This window comes from Taudactylus pleione, unplaced genomic scaffold (genome assembly GCF_031769625.1).
Source record: "Taudactylus pleione unplaced genomic scaffold, aTauple2 ptg000519l, whole genome shotgun sequence".
NCBI classification, from domain to species: Eukaryota; Metazoa; Chordata; class Amphibia; order Anura; family Myobatrachidae; genus Taudactylus; species Taudactylus pleione.
Genome location: NW_028284921.1, coordinates 2,660,582 through 2,683,462, shown reverse-complemented (window position 1 = coordinate 2,683,462; position 22,881 = coordinate 2,660,582). Strand labels below are relative to the sequence as shown.

At 41.5% G+C, this 22,881-nt stretch overlaps 1 protein-coding gene across 4 annotated transcripts in view; it reads left to right on the top strand.

Moving 5' to 3' along the window:
- Positions 1-22,595, top strand: part of ATP8A1 (ATPase phospholipid transporting 8A1) — a 197,281-nt gene extending 174,686 nt beyond the window's left edge. For all 4 annotated transcript variants that reach the window (XM_088450578.1, XM_088450575.1, XM_088450577.1 and 1 more), the window contains 4 exons: positions 6,181-6,269; positions 6,564-6,656; positions 16,898-16,989; positions 18,525-22,595. In XM_088450578.1, coding sequence (XP_088306704.1) covers positions 6,181-6,269; positions 6,564-6,656; positions 16,898-16,989; positions 18,525-18,622 — 372 coding nt within the window. In that variant the 3' untranslated portion in view covers positions 18,623-22,595. The remainder of the gene's footprint in view (positions 1-6,180; positions 6,270-6,563; positions 6,657-16,897; positions 16,990-18,524) is intronic.
- Positions 22,596-22,881: the final 286 nt, after the last annotated feature.

Below are 22,881 nucleotides of genomic sequence, written 5' to 3'. Positions count from 1 at the left end.
CGAGGATATACCATCGCGTGTGGCATACGTTCTTCCAGTGGTGTCGACCGAGAGGTTATGCACCGCGGGAGTTTCGTCTGTCTCGGATTCTCGCTTTCCTGCAAGCGGGACTAGATCATGGGCTTCGCCTTGCTTCTTTGAAGGTACAGGTTTCGGCCCTGTCTATCTGGTTTCACCGTAGGATTGCTACAATCCCGGATGTGCGCACCTTTATGCAAGGTGTTCTCCGTATTCAGCCGCCCTTTGTTCCACCTGTGGCGCCTTGGGATTTGGCTGTGGTCCTGAGGGCTCTCCAAGGACCGCCGTTTGAACCACTGGGCTCAGTGGATATTAAATGGCTAACAGCTAAGACTGTTTTTCTTCTGGCCATTGCTTCGGCCAGACGTGTTTCTGAGTTAGGGGCTCTTTCTTGTAGACCCCCTTTCTTGGTTTTTCATGGGAACAGTGCAGTGCTCCGCACTCGGCCCGAGTTTCTTCCCAAAGTTGTTTCCCAGTTTCATGTTAATGAGGAAATAGTTGTTCCGGCCTTTAACTCACCGGGTCTTTCCGTGGGTGAGGCCTCTTTGGATGTTGTGCGGGCCTTAAGGACTTATGTTGACCGCACTTCTTCGTTTAGGAAGTCGGACGCTTTGTTTGTCCTCTATGGCTTCCGTAAAAAGGGTTGGCCTGCTTCAAAGCAAACTTTGGCAGCCTGGATCCGTATGGCTATTTCTGAAGCTTATCTTCATGAAGGCCTACCGGTCCCTCCTTCTCTGAAGGCTCATTCCACTAGGTCTGTGGGTCCTTCGTGGGCAGCTCGACGTGGTGCCTCGGCAGTTCAGATCTGCAAGGCTGCTACGTGGTCTTCTGTCCATACCTTCGTGAGGTATTACAGGTTTGACACCTTCGCCTCTCAGGATGCTTCCTTCGGGCGGCGGATTCTCCTTTCTGCACAGGAGCGTCCCCACCCTTAAAGGATACTGCTTTGGGACTTCCCCAAGGTATCCTGTGGATACCCTATGGACCCTGAAGTAGAAAATATGAGATATGGTAAGAACTTACCCTTGTTATCTCTATTTCTACGAAGTCCATAGGGTTCCACAGGACTCCCGCCCTGTCGCACCTGTGCTGCAGATGGGCTTTGCTCTGGTCACCGGTTTTCCGTCTCCCTCTGGTGAGAATGTGATTCTTGTATGTGTCCAGATCTTTGTTCTCTCTCTTCCTTCTCCTCCTCCGGCCTATGGCTTGGTAACTAACTGAGGTGCCTTGGCCCGGGGGCGGGGTATAGGAGGGGGACCTAGTGCATCCTGGGAGGCTGAAAGCTTAACTCTTTGGTGCCCTGCGACTGACGTCACACCTATACCCCCCAAGGTATCCTGTGGAACCCTATGGACTTCGTAGAAATAGAGATAACAAGGGTAAGTTCTTACCATATCTCATATTTTTTGTGCATGTAGTGTAAATACTGGTTGCTTTTGTATGTAGCCCACAAATATTGCACAGCTTTATTATTACACTGCAATTTAGACGTCAGTTTGGACACCTCCCTCCCAAATCTAAATCTCTCTGCACATTTTACATCTGCAGTGCAGCATGGTTTCTCCTTGATGATTAGTTAAGTACTACGTCTCACTCTATTTCCAAAGCTGAATCAGCCCCATAGTCTTCTAAAACTTCTGAAATATTTGCAAGTAGGCCTGCAGTCTGAAGGTGCCTACACACTTGGCGATTTTTTACACGATTTGCCCGATTGTGACGACAAATCGTGTAAAATATGCCCAAATCGTGAGTGTCCAGTCACGATCAAGATGCCGATGCGCGTACCTGCTGGTCCTACATCGCATCTTCGGATCTGCTGTGCTGTAGGGCAGATCTGACAATCTCAGTCACGATGCACTGGAATAGTTAGGAGGCACGATAGATTGTTTGTCACATTGGACAGTTTTTAACACCAAATCGTGACCATGACTGCAGGGGAGCTGCTGGGGAAAGTTCAAGGGGAAATTGGAACCGATGTCGGATCGTGAGCACGTCACCAAGTGTGTAGGCACCTTTAGTATTTGTTTGAGTTGGGTTATTTTTTGGTCTATATGATGAAACAGAACGTTCTGTGAGAAGAAATCAAACCGGAAGAGGAACAGCTAATAAATAACACAATGACACTTGCCATTACACTGACTGTCTCATGTGATTTGTATAAAAAGAAGCCCTGCAAAATGATTATTATGAATTTATTCTGTCTTCATATAATACTACAATCTTAATCACCCTTTGTGCAAAAGGTTGTCATGATGAAAAAATTAAAAAAAAGTTTATAAATAAGATTTAAAAATTTAGTTTTAAATGAAATAAGATATCCTATGTGCCATATATTGTGTATTACATTATTCACTCAATCACACTGATGCCTCTAAAAGGTGAAAGTAACAGAGAAACATTGTCGGGCATTTAGCATATCTAAACAGATATTACCCCTTCCAATCCAGACCATATGACCTAATGTCTCATGATCCGCGTTCCCTGTGACTGCAAAGTCTCTAACCTGACAGTCTGAATGGGTGCTGTACAGAGACCACCAGTATGCGAGGCCAATCCCTTCATGATTCCGGTCTGTGCTATTCATATCTTCACTTAAAAGGGTCCTGTTTATATTCGATGTATATTCACTTCTATCAAATCTCTATTCATGCAAGTTTTTTTGTCTTTTTTTTTTTTTGTATATTCTTTCTTTTTATTTATTTTTTTTTTTTCAAATAACTGGAAATAAAATGAAACATAATATTATTTAAAGAAAGGAATAAATGCCAAGGGACCGGCAAATCCAAATGCTCAATCCTATTTAAAGAGTATATCAATGTGTACGGTCCACCAAATGGACAGAACACCAACTAAAACAATATATACATTGAAATAATTTTATGGTAGCTGCATATGGAGGGAGAAGCTCTCTAATTATACATAAACAAGCAGATGGTCAAATAATTATTCTGACAGGTTATATTTAGCCAACTTAATCTGTTAAAAGGTGCCAAATACCCCAAGTGACCTCATGATGCCAGTTAATCGTGATTGCCCATTAGGCTGCGTGTGTGCACTTTTTATTGTAAGTATAAAATTGCAGTAATAAGTTAGATTTTTAATAACATTTGATGTTCTCTGGATTCTTAAGAGATGCTTCCAAGTAACATTTCTGTACATTAATCCTCGGACTAGGATCTTCTGTAGCTTCCTCTGTGGTCAACAGACTCTTGTATGTACGTCCAACATGGGTGTTACATGTGTTTAATTACCTTTCCCACATTACCATGTCTTACATACTTGTTTTATATATTTACCAGCACAAGCTGTGTTTCACCAATCATAATATGGCAAAACTAGATTCATCAATCTTTCTTGACTAGTAGACTTCTTGTATATTCAGACTTCTGTAAATGTGGATGAATTATCATTTCTAATATTGTTAGTGTTCTTTACCGACAGTAAATTTGCAGCAAGTGTCCTTTTTCTGTTTAGGTGTTGGTAAGACCTGTTTTCCTATATAAAAGCTGATCTTTAGCTTAAAAAAATAAATAAATAAATAAGGTTATTGATGATGTACATTGCTGTGACTTTATCCCCTTATTTTGAGGAACACTAGAAGACAATACTATTCTCGGAATATAGAGTATATAAATTTCACTAGAGATATATTATTTCATATACGAAGATTATAAGTCGCCAAAGAGTATCTAACAGCTTGTCACAGATTTCTAAGGTATCTTCTAATATCCATAATAAAATGATCGTAGGGGATGTAGGGAATGATAATGAGAGCTCACGGTTTATACCGTTAATTACAGGAGTTTATACATGGACTAGCATCAATGTATTCTAATACTATACAGTGCACAAATACATACATTTTACCTTTTATGTTTTCTAAAGTAGTTTGGCATTGCAGTTATATGCATGTTTTGTCTTTGCTGCTGCCAGTAATCGCCACATTTCACACTCTTGATTACTAAAGTCAATCATTAAGTGAAGTGATATTGAGTTACATTTCTTTGTCCCCTTTGCGCCTTGGCAAATGACTTGTGACACCCTGCACAACAAAGTGATCCTATTCTACTTGTAGCCTCTATGCAAATGCTTGATACGTTTTATAATACTATATATGGAAATTACTAGCTTTACACAAAACATCTAATGAGTTTCCCAAACTCCGTCATTACAGTCCAGGGTTTAAGGATATCCATGCTTGAGTCCAGATGGTTAATTCAAATTGACTGAGGTACTAATTAAGTGTCCTTTGATCAAGCATGGATATCTTTTATAACCTGGACTGTAATGGCGGAGTTTGGGAAACTCTGGTCTAATGGACAAGTGATTAGGATTATTGAACTTTTTTTTTTTTTTTTTTAATATATATATATTACACTCCTTAACCACTTGACTTTTAATAAGCAGATTATTCTGCTCCTGTAATGTTATTATAGGTTGTGCTCTATAAAGGCTCATACACACTGGACGATGAGTCCAGTGAGCGACATCGGCAGTAGCGGGCCCAGCGGAGGTGCTGGCATCAGTAAGTGCATACACACTTGCCGATGCAGGCAATGATGAACAAAGGTGTGGAGGGGGACAGGTCCATGCTGCATTCAGCACCATGGCATCGCTAACGGTTTCCTCCCACACTCCAAAAATATACTGGCAGGTTAATTGGCCCCCAACAAAAATTAACCATAGTGTCTGTGTGTGAGCATGTGGTAGGGAATATAGATTGTAAGCTCCTTTGGGGCAGGGAATAATGTGAATGGCCAGATATTCTCTGTAAAGCGCTGCAGAATATGTGTGCGCTATATAAATATCGGGTAATAAATAAATAATATGAACAATATATTGTTCAACAATATTGTTATTGTTCATATGATTCACAATTATCGTCCAGTGTATATGCATCTTAATTGATTTGGCACCATATTGGCCATATGTGTGGGTATCTTGGTGAACATTCTCAGGATATTGGTAGTACAATCTCCCCTGAGTGTTACTTTGCTGAGTTGAATCTTCCATGACATGTCTTATTTAATACAAAACCTGAATCAATGCAATGTCTTTTTTTTTTTCCTGCCTAGAGGCCGTTAGTCCTTAGTTATTTCGAGCTTTTCAAGCCTAATTTCTAAGCCCTTATGAATTCCCACGAGAGCCACTTTTGTGGCAGATTCCATTTGGTTTCATAAGAAAGAGAAAACTTGGCATGGACTGCAAAATCTCACACATTAGGAACAATTTGTAAACCACAGACCTAGTCAGACAGAGCCCATCCTTAGAACAGGCTGCTCCTGTTTCTGCCATTGTCTGAGGTATCGGTTTGCCATTTCCCAGCTGACCAGCCTGTGTGTGGAGAAATGTGAAAAGTTAGAAACAAAAATGGTTTCTCCGGAGTGAGGTGTTTTTGTTTTTTTTTTTCTTCTTTTCCAACAAAAAAAAAGCAGGAAATTCTGTGGGGTTTAAGAAGCCTTCTGTCTTCAATGCGAATGTCAGATTTAAATCTCTTCGATTTGGATTAACTCAGCAACTGAACAAAAAAAGAAAAATCTGACAGGCTTTCAGATATGACGCGGGAAAAAAAAATCTTCCACCTCCCCCAGACTCATGTTCATTTGCAAAGCCAAAGACTGGGGGGGACTGTTGAATAAGTAGCTCCGGTTGCCCGTCTATTGATAGTTAGCATTACAATGGTCAGTATTAACATCCTACATTATTGCCTCTGCTCCATTATACGTGTTGGAATTAGAAAAGAAAAAAAAGTGGTTGGAGAAAGGAAATCCTACAGTATTTCTGGAAACAGTGTGTGTATTCTATGAAGGTAAATACATTGTTACAAGGTGGCATGAAGTAACAGTTACTGGAACACAGAGATTTCTGCGTCATTGGCTGGTAGAACATATACTAAAGAAATTCGGTTTAATACTGCAAAATAACTCTAGAAAATGTATTGTGTACAGTTTGTCACTTGTTCTGAATTGTAGCCAAGTGTCAATATGTTTCCTGGATACTGACGAGTTTTAGTGCTGCAGGAGTTTTCTTTAGCTTTGGTTGTGGATGAATTTTTGTTTTCAGAACAGTCAGGGATATTTGTTTATAGATAGATAATGTATGTATATGTAATCTTTTCATAAATAATTCAGGTGTATTATTTTTTTTATTTTTTTTTTACAGGCAGATATGATGTTCAGCTCTGGTGTCTTCTGGATGGGTCTTTTATTCATTCCTGTGACATCTTTGATTTTTGACGTATTTTATAAAACGTGAGTTTTTTGTGTATTAGGTTTGTTTGTTTGTTTGTTTTGAGCCTCTAAATGGTTAACATTTTCTACAAATCAATAAATGTAAAAATTAGAATAGTTATAATGTAAAATCTGTCCAAAGTATTTTGATTATGCAACAATTGCAGAAGTTTGTATTTGCAAGAGCTGAATTAAGATAATGCAAGGTAACCAGACTGTACTAAAAATGTGAATCACAAGGTAAAATTAACACACACTCCATTTGTAGATTTGAAAATAGTAATTAAGTAATGTTTTTGTTTTCTTCAAATAAAGTGTCCAAAAAACCAGCTTCAAGAACTTGGTTGATGAAGTTCAGGAACTTGAAGCAAAGTCCCAAGATCCTGGATCTGTTGTGCATGGAAAAAGGTAAGATTTCTCCTAACCGTTTTAAGTTCCCTTACAAATCTGAACAGTATTTATATGTAAGAAAATATTCAAGTGAAATGGGTAGGAGACAGTTTTTAGAAGCTTATTCACATTGCTTTATTTTTCAATATGGATCAAACTACATTAAATTAATTTGATAGCTTGAAGGTGTAATAATTTAAAATGTTGATAAGTTTTATGCCTAATAATAAAAGAACAAGAGGTGGTGAAACGGGCTATTCAATTTATTTCTGCCAAGAAGAATATATTTACAATTTTTTTTTTCAATGCATCAGATATTTAAAACAATTAACTTCATAATTTATCTTTTTTACTCTACACACATGAAGATTGTTACTACTAGTGCAAATATTTTAGTTATATTGGTAATTAAAGTTTAGTAATATTTATAAAAAAGGAAGAATCATGATCTGTTGAATTTGCCGTAATTGTTACCATATGTTTGTTTTAGTATTAAATATTATAATAATTTAAAAACAAGTGACAATTTTAGGAAATAATGGAGGCTGCAAAAAGTGCAGTCGAAAATGTTGCTACGAAACTTTGGAGATGTAACAGAAGTGTACACTTACTTGAGTGACAGCATCTGAGTGCACACTGCTGGGGTGTAAAGGTAGAAAAGCCTTTTGTTATCAGTGTTTATTTTAAAATTAATATGTTACTATTGCAGTATGTGTATATGTATGTAATTATATATGTATGTAAATAGATAGCTAGATAAAAACAGACGGCAATCTGTTTTTTTTTTTTTCTTCAATCTCCTTGTCATTTTGAAAAATCAAATTAATCAGTCTCAAAACAATGTTATGTGGATATATTCCTCGAGTGTTGTCTGATAAATATATCCCACTTGATCATAATCTCTCTGAAAATGTTATGCATTGCATTGGAATGAGTAACAGTTTGTCACTTAGGACATACCCTTAAAAACACAGATATTTTGGTCTGTGTCCTTGGAGGTTGCAAACATCTCCTCAGTATATTGACTATATGTACAGTCAGTACAGTAAACTGTATTTCTTTTATCCAACGGTTTATACAGTAGCTCTCATGAAACATAACCAGCATAACTGTATCTAGATTAGACTAGCGACATACTGTAGTTAAAGGCCTTGTTCAATATATATGCCAGGAATACACTCACATATTATTCCTTGTCTGGTGGCAACTTCCTCCCCCACTCGTAATAATATCCGCAACAGATTACTATTATTATGTAGCTCCAGCATTTTACGCAGCACAATGTCAGAAATGTTTTATCATTCCCAACAGTTCTTAACTCAGTGGAGCTAACAGTCTAAATTATCTACTATAAACACACACATGGGTTAGTTTTGTTACGTTATGCTGTTGGTCTATGGGAGGAAACACACGAAATGAACAAAGTCCACACAGAGGACACTGGACAGAATGGGATGTAGTTAGCAGACCGGCGGCCTGGATTCCGCCGGTCTAAATCCCGATGGGGGAAGCCCGACATGGGACTTAAGATAGGCATCGAAATACCGACTATTTTAATCCGAACGCCGGAATCCAGGAGGATACCATCCCGAACAAGCTAAGGCCGGTGCATCTTAGCTGTTAACCGCGGGGGGAGGTTAAGTTTAGGCAGTGTAGCGTAGTGAGGTTTATGTTTTGGGGGGGAGGTTAGGGTTAGGCACCCCTAGGGGGAAGGGATAAGGTTAGACACCACTGGGGGGAGGGGGGCGGTTAGGGTTAGGCACTAAGGGGGAAGGGTTAGGTTTAGACACGAAGAGGGGAGACTTAGGTTTAGGCACTAACGGGGAGGGTTAGGGTTTGGAGGGTTAGGCTACAAGAAGGGAGGGTTAGGGGGAGGACAAGTATACTTACCCGACCATCGGGATGCTGCTGTCGGTATTTTGACAGGAGGCATCCCGACTGTCGGTATTACATACCCATTCCGGTCAGAATATATCCCCTGAAAATGCTGAGCACTGTGCCACCTAGAACTAATTCTACATAGCATGCTGTTATTTTCCAGTAACTAGCATTATGTAGCCCTTGGGCCACAATGTTTAGCTTTATTTTTATATCAATAAAACACTAACATTGTCTTGCATTAAAAAACACTAATGAAAAAACACACAAAATGGGAATGCATTTGTTACTAGTGTTTGGAGCTCACCTGAAGATGCATTCCAAACAATGTAGCACAAAAATGTAGAATGTAGTAATGATAAACATGACAGCTGGTATGGTCAGACTTGGAAACAATGGTTTCGAGTGTCAGATCTATTTTACTAGCGTGTGTATGAGATCTTAAACAGCAGATAGTCCATGCAACTCATGTATGAGCCCTTAATCTGCAGATTGTACATGCAAACCATGTAGCTATGAGCCCTTACTCTGCAGGTAGTCCGTGCAAACCATGTAGATATGAGCACTTAATCTCAGGTAATCCGTACAAACCATGTATGATTCTTTAATCTGCAGATTGTACATGCAAACCATGTAGCTATGAGCCCTTACTATGCAGGTAGTCCGTGCAAACCATGTAGGTATGAGCCCTTAATCTCAGGTAGTCTGTACAAACCATGTATGATTCCTTAATCTGCAGATAGTACATGCAAACCAGAGGTGTATTTAGACCTCATGGGGCCCTAAACAAGACACCATTCTTCCTCAAACAATCTCCACCCCCCAATTGCGCTTTACAATTGGTACCTATTTTACCAAATGTTTTGAATTCAAAATAATACATATTTCTACATCCGGGTCCATAGGGTATCCACAGGATACCTTGGGGTATAGGTGGTGACGTCAGGCATCGGGCACCATAGAGTTGAGTTTTCAGCCTCCCAGGATGCACTAGGGTCCCTCTCCTATACCCCGCCCCCGAGCCAAGGCATCTCAGTTTCGTTTGGTGCCCGGCCGGAGTCGGATGCACCTGTTAGAGGGGGGCTATGGATAGCCCCTGAAGTTTTCTTCAAAGCAGCTGTGGCTGCTCATCTGGATGTACAGCATGGACAGTCAGTACTGACGTCCATGCTGTCTTCCCTACACCCTCGCCGGTACCAGAACGCCGGTACTGATCCGGGGATGCTGGTAAGCATCTGGGGTCACAGCTAGCGGTGACCCCAGATGTTTGGGACCATGGCCGGATCCAAGGGGGCAGCAGATAAGCAGCGGGGTCCCGTGGTGGGACCCTGCTGACACATGGTCCAGAGTCCCCAGGCAGGGGGCTCCCTGGGGACTGGCTGCAACGTGGAGCCAGGTACCTAACCTGCGCTTCCACTACCCCACTGGGACAGCGGACCGCGGCTGAGCGGTAGCGCTGCGGCGTCCCAGGAGTTAAATGTATGCCAGGGGAGCGCGCCTTCCCTGTAACACAGCCTGCGCCTCCCCCGCTGCACACAGCCCTCTCTGCTCTGCTGACTGGCCCTGTGGCAGCGCTCCTCCCCCCAGGCCGGCCTCCTCTCTGCTCCTCGTTGGCCATCTTTCCTGGAAGCATGGTGAGCGCTGTTGGACGCTGAAGATCGGTGGCATCGCGGTCTGGGTCCCCCGGCATACCTCTCCTCCGTTGGCTTAAGGTCTGTGTATGCAGCGCTGTGTCCTACCAGGCTCTGTGTCTGTGTAGTTGAGAATCAGCGCTGATAGTGCAGGAATTGATTTCTTTTCATTGTATGTGACTTCTGCTAGCATCTGCTGACTGTACTTTCACTTTCTACTGTCAGCCATTTCACTGTCCCTGATCTTTTTCTGCTAAAGCCCTTGCGGTGCGGTGATTGCAGGGCGGTTCACTCACTATACTAACTCGTATCAGTGAGAGGGGTCACATACTTATCATCATGTCTGAGAGTGACTTTCCTCTCCAGCTTATGTGTACTACATGCAAGGTACCAATAGCGGAGGGGGAGGGTAACGCAGAGGGGCTATGTTGGCAGTGTTATTTATTGGCGCGGCCAATTACTGTCACGGCTCCGGTACAGGAGCCGCCCTGGGCTTGTTTCGCCAAAGCGCTTACAACCCTCGTGGGCCAGTAAGCTCCGCAGCATGCGTTCTCACAGATGGGATTGTCCCAGCAGTCAGTGGTGTCGTCACCCATGCAGGGTTTCCCGAGACAATTGATGGTACCCCACAGTCTCCCTATTTTCCCCTCCCCAAGTCTCTCAGGAGCCTGCGTGGGTTAATTCACTGACAAGTTCTCTACAGCACTTGTCGGACGTGTTACAAGGGGAGTCTGTGTTGAGGCCACATAAGCGGCTGATGGCGTCTCTGTCCGCTCCTTATGAGGATGAAGACGTGACGTCTGATGATGGGGAGATTCTGGATCTTTCTGACCAGGAACCTCTCCGTACTAAAGAATCGGATGCTAGGTCCAATGTGTATATTCCTGGACTTATTCGGGCAGTCCGCACAGCTTTAGTGATTGAGGATGAAGATCCTCCGTTGTCCAAGTCTAAATATGCCTTTTTTAAGGATATTAAGGGTGACGCCACAGTGTTTCCTCTTTCGGGTCAGTTAGTGGACCATTTAGAGGAGGTGTGGAAACATCCTGGCAAACGGTATCAGCCTCAGAGACGCTTGGCGGTGGCTTATCCGTTTGCGGATAATTATTTTTCTAAGTGGGAATCCCCTCCACAGGTGGATTCTCATGTGACACGCCTAGTTCGTAGTGCCACATTGCCCATGCCCTCCATGTTTCGAATGGAGACTCTACGGTCCATCATTCTGGCGCTGGATCCTGGGGATTACATGGTGTCGTTGGACATACAGGATGCTTACCTGCATGTCCCTATTCTTTTACGCCATCAACAGTTCCTCAGGTTTGCAATCCGCAACGACCACTTTCAGTTCCGGGCGTTACCTTTTGGGCTGGCGACAGCACCACCGTGTATTCACCAAGGTGATGGCGGTCATGGTGGCTTCCCTGCGGCTGCAGGGAGTCCTCATGTTGCCGTACTTGGACGACCTTGTGTTGCTGGCAGGATCTCCAGAGCTCCTTCTACGCCACTTGGACCTGACCATTGCGGTACTGCAACGGCACGGCTGGTTGATAAACTGGCAGAAGTCCACCCTGATCCCGTCTCAGAGGATTCTGCACTTCGGAGCCTTATTGGACTCCGGACAGCAAAGGATCTTTGTGACGGGGGGAAAAGATCTCTGCCTTGCAGTTGAGGATGCGCAGTTGTCTGCAGAATCGCCGTGTGTCTCTGCACTCGGCGATGAGGTTACTGGGCTCCATGGTGTCAGTATTCGACATGGTGGAATATGCCCAGTTTCACTCCAGACCTCTGCAGCAATTGATCCTGTCCAAATGGAATGGACTGCCTCAGAGTCTAAAATCCCAGACAATGGTGCTCACTCCGGAGGTTCGCCTGTCCCTAGCCTGGTGGTTGCAGACGACCCATCTCAACAAGGGTCGTCCGTTCTGGGTGGCGAATTGGATCCTGTTGACAATGGACGCCAGTCTTCGGGGCTGGGGAGCAGTCACGGGTCTACACTTGTTCCAGGGCAGGTGGACTCGGGCGGAAGCAGAGCTTCCAATAAACATCTTGGAGCTGCACGCGGTTTTCAATGCTCTCCAGCAGGCACATCGGGTTCTCCAAGGTCACCCAGTGCAGGTCCAGTCGGACAACGCTACCACCGTGGCCTACATAAATCGGCAAGGAGGAACCCGAAGTCGGGCGGCTCTCATAGAGGTGTCCCGAATCCTGGTTTGGGCGGAGCGCAATCTCCCGGCCATATCAGCAGTATTCATCCCGGGAGTCCTAAACTGGGAGGCGCACTTTCTCAGTCGCCAAGATGTTCATCCGGAGGAATGGTCTCTGCACCAGGACGTCTTTCAACTTCTGGTGGACAGGTGGGGTTTTCCAGAGATCGACCTCATGGCGTCACGGCACAACAACAAGTTGCCAGTGTACGGGTCTTGCACAAGAGACAAAAAGGAGTGTCTGGTGGATGCTCTGTCCGTCCGGTGGACGTTCCGGTTTGCTTATCTGTTTCCTCCATTTTCCCTTCTTCCACGGGTAATCCGGAAATTCAAACAGGAAGGAGGGACGCTCCTGTTGATAGCTCCCGCGTGGCCCCGGGGGCACTGGTTCTCAGACCTCTAGGGACTGTCCGTGGACATTCCTCTGCGGTTGCCGTTACGCACGGACCTCCTGTCACAGGGTCCTTTTCTTTACCCGGACCTGACTCGGCTGTCATTGACGGCGTGGCTGTTGAGACGGCCATGTTAAGGTCCAGGGGGTTTTCCAGCTCTGTAGTGCAAACAATGCTAAGGGCTCGGAAACCATCCTCTGCAAGGATATACCATCGTGTGTGGCACAACGATTTCCTCGTTGATGTGAAAACTTGAAACAACTTTAGGAAGGAAACCAGGACGAGTGCACAGCACCGCCCTGTTCCTATGAAAAATCAGAAAAGGAAGAACCAGTGGTGTCGGCCGAGAGGTTATGCTCCTCGGGAGTTCCGTCTGTCTAGAGTCTTAGCTTTCCTACAGGCGGGACTGGACCATGGGCTTCACCTTGCGTCTCTGAAGGTGCAGGTGTCTGTCCTATATGTCTGGCTCCATCGTAGGATTGCTGCAATCCCTGATGTGCGCACCTTTATGCAGGGTGTTCTCTGAATTCAGCCACCTTTTGTTCCACCGGTGGCGCCTTGGGATTTAGCTGTGGTCCTGAGGGCTCTCCAGGGACCGCCGTTTGAACCACTGGGCTCAGTGGACCTCAAATGGCTGACAGCTAAATCAATTTTCCTTCTGGCCATTGCTTCGGCCAGACGTGTTTCTGACTTAGGGGCTCTCTCATGTAGACCCCCTTTTCTGATTTTTCATAGGAACAGGGCGGTGCTGTGCACTCGTCCTGGTTTCCTTCCTAAAGTTGTTTCAAGTTTTCACATCAACGAGGAAATCGTTGTGCCGGCTTTTAACTCACCTGATCTTTCAGTGGGTGAGGCCACTTTGGACGTTGTGCGGGCCTTAAGGATTTATGTTGACCGCACTTCTTCGTTTAGGAAGTCGGACGCCTTGTTTGTCCTCCTATGGCTTCCGTAAAAAGGGTTGGCCTGCTTCAAAGCAAACTTTGGCAGGCTTGATTCGTATGGCCATTTCTGAAGCTTATCTTCATGAAGGCCTTCCGGTTCCTTCCTCTGTGAGGGCTCATTCCACTAGGTCTGTGGGTCCTTCGTGGGCTGCTCGATATGGTGCCTCTGCAGTCCAGATCTGCAAGGCTGCCACATGGTCCACGGTCCATACCTTTGTGAGGTATTATGCATTTGACACCTTTGCCTCTCAGGATGCTTCCTTCGGGCGGCGGATTCTCCTTTCAGCACAGGAGCGTCCCCACCCTTAAAGGATACTGCTTTGGGACATCCCCAAGGTATCCTGTGGATACCCTATGGACCCTGATGTAGAAAATGAGATATGGTAAGAACTTACCTTTGTTATCTCTATTTCTACGAAGTTCATAGGGTTCCACAAGACTCCCGCCCTGTCGCACCTGTGCTGCAGATGGGCTTTGCTCTGGTCACTGGTTTTTCCGTCTCCCTCTGGTGAGAATGTGATTCTTGTGTGTGTCCAGATCTTTTTTCTCTCTTCCTTCTCCTCCGGCCTATGGCTTGGTACGTAACTGAGATGCCTTGGCTCGGGGGCGGGGTATAGGAGGGGGACCCTAGTGCATCCTGGGAGGCTGAAAACTTAACTCTATGGTGCCCGATGCCTGACATCATCACCTATACCCCAAGGTATCCTGTGGAACCCTATGGACTTCGTAGAAATAGAGATAACAAAGGTAAGTTCTTACCATATCTCATATTATTAATAACATATGCATGCAACTGTTAAACGTACTTTAGCTATAAAATATATAGTTTGCACAACTTTAAAAAGCCCAGCACACTATTGGAGCTAAAGCTTAACACCACAGTAACAAAGTGTACAGTTCAGCCAACTAGACAAGAACATTTTTATTATCTTTATTCACTGCAGCACAGAGTATTTCAGTGGAGTGAGTGTCATTATTAAAGTAAGTTTTAAAGGCGTGACGATTCAGAACAAAGTCACTAACTGGCGAATTTGAATTTAACAAATAGACATCAAAAGACGTTAAAGTTGTGTATTAATCTCTATATCCAGAAATCATTGTACTCTACAATACAAATGTACAGTACAGCAAGTATACAGTATAAGTACCTTTGCATACACACATAGCACACCATGAGGGTGCCAGCTCCGCCTACACCTATAACTCACCATTCCTGAGGGCATCGGCTGCACAGTAATATAATTATGTAATGGGGCCCTGGAATGTGCCTAGCCTGCTACAAACCCCATGTAGTGAATGGTATTGCAGGGGCATAAAGCTCTCCCCATACACCAATAATCAGTCTGTATTATGTCCCTGTCTTATCCCCCTTCCCCCACCAGATCCTGATTTTTAATCACTCTCTCAAAAGAATGTTCTCCCCAGATATAACTCCTCTCTATGCAGGCCCAGATTTTTCCTTTTCCAGCCCCAGCCAGCATAATCTGTGTAGTCAGAGCCAAACCCATGATCTCACCTTGCCCCACAGGTTTCCACTCTTATGCAAGAGTCCCCCAGGTCATCCTTGGGGTCCCCCTCATGTGCACAGCCACATCCCACTCCCAGCCTCACCTCTCCAGGACCAACCTCTCTCCAACGACCAGCTGTGCCGCAGGGTCCTGCGGGGAGAGGGCACTAATCACTGCCACAGCCACTTGTTCCAAGTTCCCCTTCACAGCCTCACCTAGTCGAGACCAATCTCCGTCCAGCATCCAGCTGCACCGCTGGGTCCTGGGAGGAGGCAGTTCTAATCATCGCTGCAGCCGTTCCCTCCACCTTCAGCACCGACTGCCCACCCAAGGAGCTGAATAAGCCGGGAGTCCTGTACTGCCTCAATCGTCAGCTGCTACAGTGTGCTGGGGTGCTTCCACAATTGTCACTGACAGCCTGCCTAAAGTATTTTGCCAGCCCAGCGCTCACAAATGAGGTTACAGTCCGCCATGTTTCAGCCCTGTCGGCGGGCCCTATGGGACCCACTGGGCCCTAAGCGGATGCTTTGGTTGCCTAGCGGTAAATCCGCTACTAATGCAAACCATGTTGGTATGAGCTCTTAATCTGCAGGTAGTTCGTGCAAACCATGTACAAAATGCAGGTATTCCATGCAAACCATGTATGAGCTCTTAATCTGCAGATAGACTGTGCAAACAATGTATGAGGCCGCAGATAGTCTGTGCAAACCTGGAGGTTCCAAAATATTTAAGAAAAAAAGACAATAGTCCATCAGTTGCACATTCACACAGAGGAGCCTTGTTTGAGTGATAATGTATACCCATAAGATGAGGTTTAGCAACTCACAATATACTAGAGACCTCTCACTAGCACTTTACAACCAGTTTTTATGAGCGGCACAGTTTCCTAGTGATTCCATAGTCCATATTCAAAAGGCAGTGTCCACTCTGTATAAGCGACAGGTGCGGTTTAAAAAAAAACATTTTATTTTTTATGTAGTTCGATCTTTTTTAATATAAATTTTCTTCCTCATCCTCACATTTCAATCAATAATGTATTTTCCTAGTAGGATCTACAATTTAACTGTATTGCATATTAAAATTAGAGATGAGCAGTTTGGTTTTGTCTCGGATCTTTTGTCCAAATTCGGATCTCAGAATTAGAGATGAGCGGTTCGGTTTTACTCTTGTTAGTTATGTTCAATCTAAAAAACTACATTTTAATGACTATCCGGCTCTTACGTGTTTTGGATAGCCAATGAGATCAATTCGAACTTGCGCTAATTTGGCATAGAGAACAGCGTCAAAACTGAACCTCTCATTTCTACTTAGAATGAAGTAAAACATCATCGTTCATGGACATCTCGGCACAGACTTCTGTGAAAGACGACGTTTTGCCTCATTCTGATATCCGAACATGGAGGGAAAATCTGAGCCAAAACCGAACTGCCCATCTCTAATTAAAAAAGATCTGTTAAAGAACTTGGTAATACCACAAAATAAACTCAAAATAAGACAATAATTAGTTCACTGGTAATGCGCAACTGCTTTGCAATAAAGTACCAAAATGGCCGACCAAAAGCAGTATGGAGACCCTCATGGCAGTTTTTTAGTATCAGGGATTTATGGTAACACTTTGTTCATGCTTACATTTTGTTTTTTCACTACTGCATTTAATTCTCAAGAACAGTGATTTAATTAATCCCTTTTTTATCTATGTGCATAGTTTAACAGAGAGAGCACAGCTGCTGAAAAACGTCTTTAAGAAAAATACAGTCAATATGTACCGTTCAGAGTCTGTTCAACAGAACCTGCTCCGTAAGTGCTGTTGCTATTGTGGGTGGTCATGTAGTATAGCTGGTCCCTGCACAAACAGAAGATCTCTGATAAAAAGAAAATAAATGTACTTTACAAAAGCATGAACTCTTATCTAATAGAATACATGGAATTTAAATATATGTCCCATTACTCTCCACAATTTTGTTAGGTGTATAAAGCCAATACCAACTAACCGAGCATATTTGTTTGATTTGTACACAAATGTATCCTAGCCAATATTTGGAATCAAGTATGAGAATAATATGATTGATGTTTCACATGAAAGCAACCATTCGTTTTACACTAAATATTTATTGTATTATTTCAATTGAATCAGTCACTCTTAAAGATTTCCATGTGACGTTATAATAGAATATACATTTTGTCTCTCTAAGAGGGAAGAGTTTTTACAAACCTGGTTTTGTGACTCATTTAGGGCTATATACCATTGTAGTCTCTACCTAATAAAGACTTTCATTTCCAAGTCAGGTCAACCCTTGACGACACATAAAAAGGAAATGGCCAATGTGGTTTAGATTTCACATACATGAATGATAACTAGAGCACATTCAACTGAACATATTGAACAGAACACTTATAATTTGCCTGAATTTTTCCTACATTGAAATATTTGTTCTATAGAGAATTATTTCCTTTTGTATTTTTGTAGATAATACAAGACTAACGAGCTTTCTGTGCCTTAGTGCAAAAATTACTTTGGGGTCCTTCAGCTGAATACTGTGCAGTAGATCCACTTTACTTACTTGTCCGTGCAAATGCTCTTTAGCCTAGTCACGTGCCTACTTTTGCACAATTGTACCCAAGTTTTGGAATATACGTGGATATGCAGATCAGAATTGCAGAGTTTCCTTTGGTATAAAGGTCCATACTGGCTGATGACAGTAGTCAGGAGTTGGGCGTATCAGGGCATGCCTTACTAAGTGTGGGTTATGTCCATATGAGTGTGCCATAGTTTGCACGCAAGTTGAAATATGAGATTACATTTTGCAGGACTGGATTAATCGAGATGGCAGGGGTAGGGATGACACACGTGATTGTGATGAGGTTTTTATCTGTTCCCAACCTGCACATCTGTAAATGCAGACAAATCCCTTCTTTTTTTTTAACCTAAAGACCATAAAATGGGTCACGCCCCTCTGCACACACTGAGCAGACCTAGTTTTGACGACACTAATTTGCTGTAACAGCTCCGACACTGGGATGATTACCGGATGCCGGCACTCAAAATCCTGACGCCAGCATCCTGACAGGGTTAGGATACCGACACCTGTCGGTAGGTATCCTAACCCTCCTAGTGCCTAAACCTAACCCCCCCTGCCCCCCACCTCCGCTACTTACCTTTAGGATGCTGGCACCGAGTTTCTGAGAGGTGTCGGGATTCCGACGCTGGTATTCTAAGCTCAGGTATCACCTGTGTCGGGATACTGAAAGTATTCCCCTCCACTGACCTGTCCTCTGTACAATGAGATCAGTAACCAAGTCCAGTTATTCAAGTGGCCTCACTCTCTCCACAGATGGATATGCCTTCTCCCAGGATGAAAACGGAATTGTTTCACAGTCCGAAGTGATCAGAGCCTATGACACCACGAAGCAGAAAGCAGAAGACTGGTGAACTGAAATCTGCCTATCTGTCTACTGTAGAGAAACATCAAAATGTTGCTTCAGGTTTCAAATAGATCTGTGGTTTAAAACCGTCTCACAGCTGGAAAAAAAAAAAAAACAACATAAAATAAGTTGTTCATTTTTAACAAACCATTAAAATTGCAATTCTTACTTTAGGCTTGACTGTAAGAAGACTTGACATATTTGCGGTAAATCCCGGCTTAGCCGGAAAGGTGTTTCAGTATTATTGATTAGGAATGAAGGAATGTCTTGCTGCCTTAGCATCCAGCAAGTTAACTACATTATAAACATCAAAGTACAGAGCCGTGATTCTGCAAGATTGATGGGAGTTCTGGAATTCAGCCAGAGGTGAAACACTGAGATCTGTGCCTGCCTAACTGATAGTGGCCCGGTTTTAGAGGGTTAAGTGTCAAACTATTTTAATAAATAAGTTTGCCAAAAGAAGTATAGGGGTTTTTATTTATCTTGTGTGTCTGCTACGTAGTCTTTCAAGACCTAAAGAGCAGTAAGACACGTTTTACTCAAAAGTAAGAAAGAAAAAGTAGTGACACTATGTAAGGCTCTGTCCTGTTTGCTGTAAGGGCACTTGTTTATATTATCTGTTACTTTTTACACCTTCCGCCTTATTCACCTTAGTCATGCTTTCTGTTTGTCTTATAGAGTAAAAAAAATGTGAATGTGTACGCTTGCCTATGTGCTACGACACAAGAGATAATGCTTTTCTTTAAACTTATGATTGTCATAACATATACTAGTGTCTTGTGATACACTTCTTTCTGATAGTTTCCCCCCAAAAAAGTATCACCTTTTGCATTTTTATTAAAATCTGCAGTAAGATAGTCCATTTTGAATTTGTACTATAAATATACATGTTTACTAGATTTCTAAATATTGGAAAATATTTTGTTTCAATGTTTATTTTTAGCTGTAGCACTTTAGGATCTTTTTTTTTTTTTTTTGTTAATCCTGTACAAAAAAAATTTTTTTTTGGTGGGGGGGGGAGTGGGCTGCTAGAATACAGTTTGGACGTCTCTAGCATTCCTCTCTTGAGAAAAATTCTAAAGTTATTTCTGAATCAGCGATTCCCAAGTTTGCCATGTCGAAAATCATTCAACTATATTGCACATATCATACACATTTTATATCTTTAACATAACTTTAAAAAACATACTTTTTCCATAGCCCTATGACATAAAATTGTGTCCTACAACACAATGGAATGGTTTTCAATATGCCATTTAATGGTCCTACTGTAATAATTTTAAGTTCTTGTATCTCTTGTGATAGAAAAAAAAATTAAATATGCTGAAATTGAAATACATACTTTCACCCATTCTTGTCAGAGAGTTGTAGAGCATTCTTATTGAGATCATAACACAACACAAATCTATAACGCTGGTGATTTACAGTGCTTGAATAAAGCTGAACTTCACTAACATTTGATTTCCAGTTTAACTTTTTCAGCCTCCTCCTTTGCAGATTTGATGGTACTTGAACTTGTTGGGGGAAAAAACTTATCTGCAAACCAAAAATGTAAACATTCTATGCAGACTTTTACGCTAAGCATTATTCAACGTACATAGTCCATATAAATTTGGTACAAACCTTTTGATAAAGTCACCTGCCTGTCTGATGATTATTTTTTCAAAACTTAAAATTTGTGTGTAAGTAAATTTAGCAGTATATTTACATGTTAGTGTAATAAAAAAATGACAGTAGCACTTTTAAGTCTTACACTGGGGAAGTAAAAGCATTTTACAGCCACAGGAAGTTTCAGAGGTACATATTTTGTTAGATGCAGCTAATGTAGATGCGTAGTATGTTTCACGAAAAAAAAAACACATACGTAGTCCAGAATATGCAGTACAGTATTTTGAGAATATATTAGATCCCTATAAGTGCCTGTACCTTCTATGTAAGTAACCATAAAGCATACATTGACTCCCCTATAAGGACATACATTTATATAAATGTCCCCTCACTTTACCTATACTGGTGAAAGTATATTTTTGTTGTGCTTATTTTGTTGCAGTTATATATGATGGAATTTTGCATATTTAGCAGTATGTAAGATGGGCAGATATGTTCACTATTTTGTCAAGGTATCTGAAATATTTGAAAGAGGCTTGAGGTTTGTTACAATATAGTCAATTTATAGGTGTTTTTTTTGTTTTGTTTTTTAAGAAATTACCGACAAAGAATGCCCTTTTTATACACTTGCCAGCCAATTATCTTTATACAAAACAAAATCATGTAGTCCATGCCAATAATGCATCTGTTATCTTTATTATTATTGTTATTCATTTCTAACTCATCCATGAAAGTCAAGTTATGCTATATTCACAAATAAATGTTATTTTTACATGCCATGAGTATAAGAGCTGACATGATCTTATATAATGCTGGTTTGAAAAATTCTCAACAAAAACAGAGAATTGAAGAACATATAGTTTTTTTTTGGAACAAATTATACATAACAAATGTTATTTATTTATTTTTTGCTGCATAGTTGCCTACTTTATCGGCTGCTATTGAATAAGAACAAACTATTCTGCCTGAAAAATTTGTGTTTCTGTAAGGGGAAAAAAATCTATAATATGCATCTTTTTAATCCTTAGTAATAGAATAAAACCTATTTGAAAACATTGCATACTTTTTATATGATGATGTTTTCATGTTTTCATTTAAATCGAGTTGCTTCTGATAAAAGTGCCAATCCCCAATATCTGTCATCTATACATATTTAATTGAAGTCAATCCACTGTATATTTATTGCTTCTATTGGGGCTATTTTACCTCATCTGATGCAGCTTTTTATCTGCTAAAAAATATTTTGTGTGGAGCTGTAAATCAATGCACAATATAATTTGTATACAGGGCCAACACATTCATTTCCAGTTTTTAGAAAGTTTTTATTTATTATTTTTCTTTTTTAATACATTTTCCATTGAAGGTCAGTGAAGGTGAAACGAGTGCTACTGAATATTGATGAAGGCATTAAGCTGTCAGAGAGAGCTGCATTTCTTATTTGCTAACTTGATTCTCATTTAAATAAGTAAATACCACCTATGACTGCACTGAATTTACTTTGTTTCACCTCATTCCTCTATGTTCAGCTTGTGGGTGACTTTCTGGGTGTATGAACATCCTTTACTTGATTATAATGTTAATTTATTTTCTCTGGCTTACTGAAAACACTTGTGGTTGTGATGAGTGTACTTGTCCTGTCTGCATGAGTTAATAGTTTTAAAGTATGATGCTTTAAGATTCTATTTGATTAATGTAAACCCTCTTACTGTTTTCCATTTCATTTACAAGCTTGCACTATGCTTTAATAATGTATGCTTTGGGAGATGTTAGATTAATTAAAAAAATCTTTTTTGATTTTGACATAAGTGAAATACCACTTTCTCAACTACATTTTCGCTTAACATTTTTGTCTTTTACACTTTGTAAACTAGCTGTCCCATTTGATTCTTTTAAGCATTGTATGTAAAAGTTTTTTATTTTTGTATTTACAATGGAAGCCATAATGGAACATGTGTTTTTTGTTCTTTGTTCATTGTATGAGGAAGTTTTTGATGTTTTATTTTTGTTTTATTTCTATGTAGTGTCAGTAGAGTAGGGGTATTTTGGAATATATACCTGCCATTGACTTATTGTTGCTGTAACTGCAAGTTGTGTTGCATGAGTGGAGTCATTTCTGAATGCTTGTAAGTAACCTCATGTTTTCTTTCTTGGTAACTTTTGTTGCAGAAGTATGGTCTACATCATATTGTAGAGTCTCTAGCAAGCAAGGAAAAAACTTGAAATTCTTGGCACTGTCTCATTATTTTTATATTTAATGCAGCGTAGTCTTGTCTCCTGTTTATTCTGTGAATGTGCATGGTTAACACTGTGTATTTTCCATGTTTTGTCTCCGATGTTTCAATTTAATAAAAGTTATAGTTTGAACATTTAAATGTGGTTTGCTTTCTGCTTCTTCAAAAAAAATAAATGTTGCTTCTGTGAGGTATAATATGTTATACACCAACCATGAAGGAACACGGTAATGTGTGCAGATTCCTAACAGTAAGCAAGTGCTTATCAGTTAGAGATGACCCTTTTTTTGTTTTAATTAGCTCCGTATCTGAGAATGCTGACTGTCAAAGGTATGCGGATCCAAAAAGTGCTGTCAAATACATGGCACCTTTCTTCATGCTTGTCCTCAACCAATAAGTTCCAAATATTTCCTTTGGAGGATCTGGC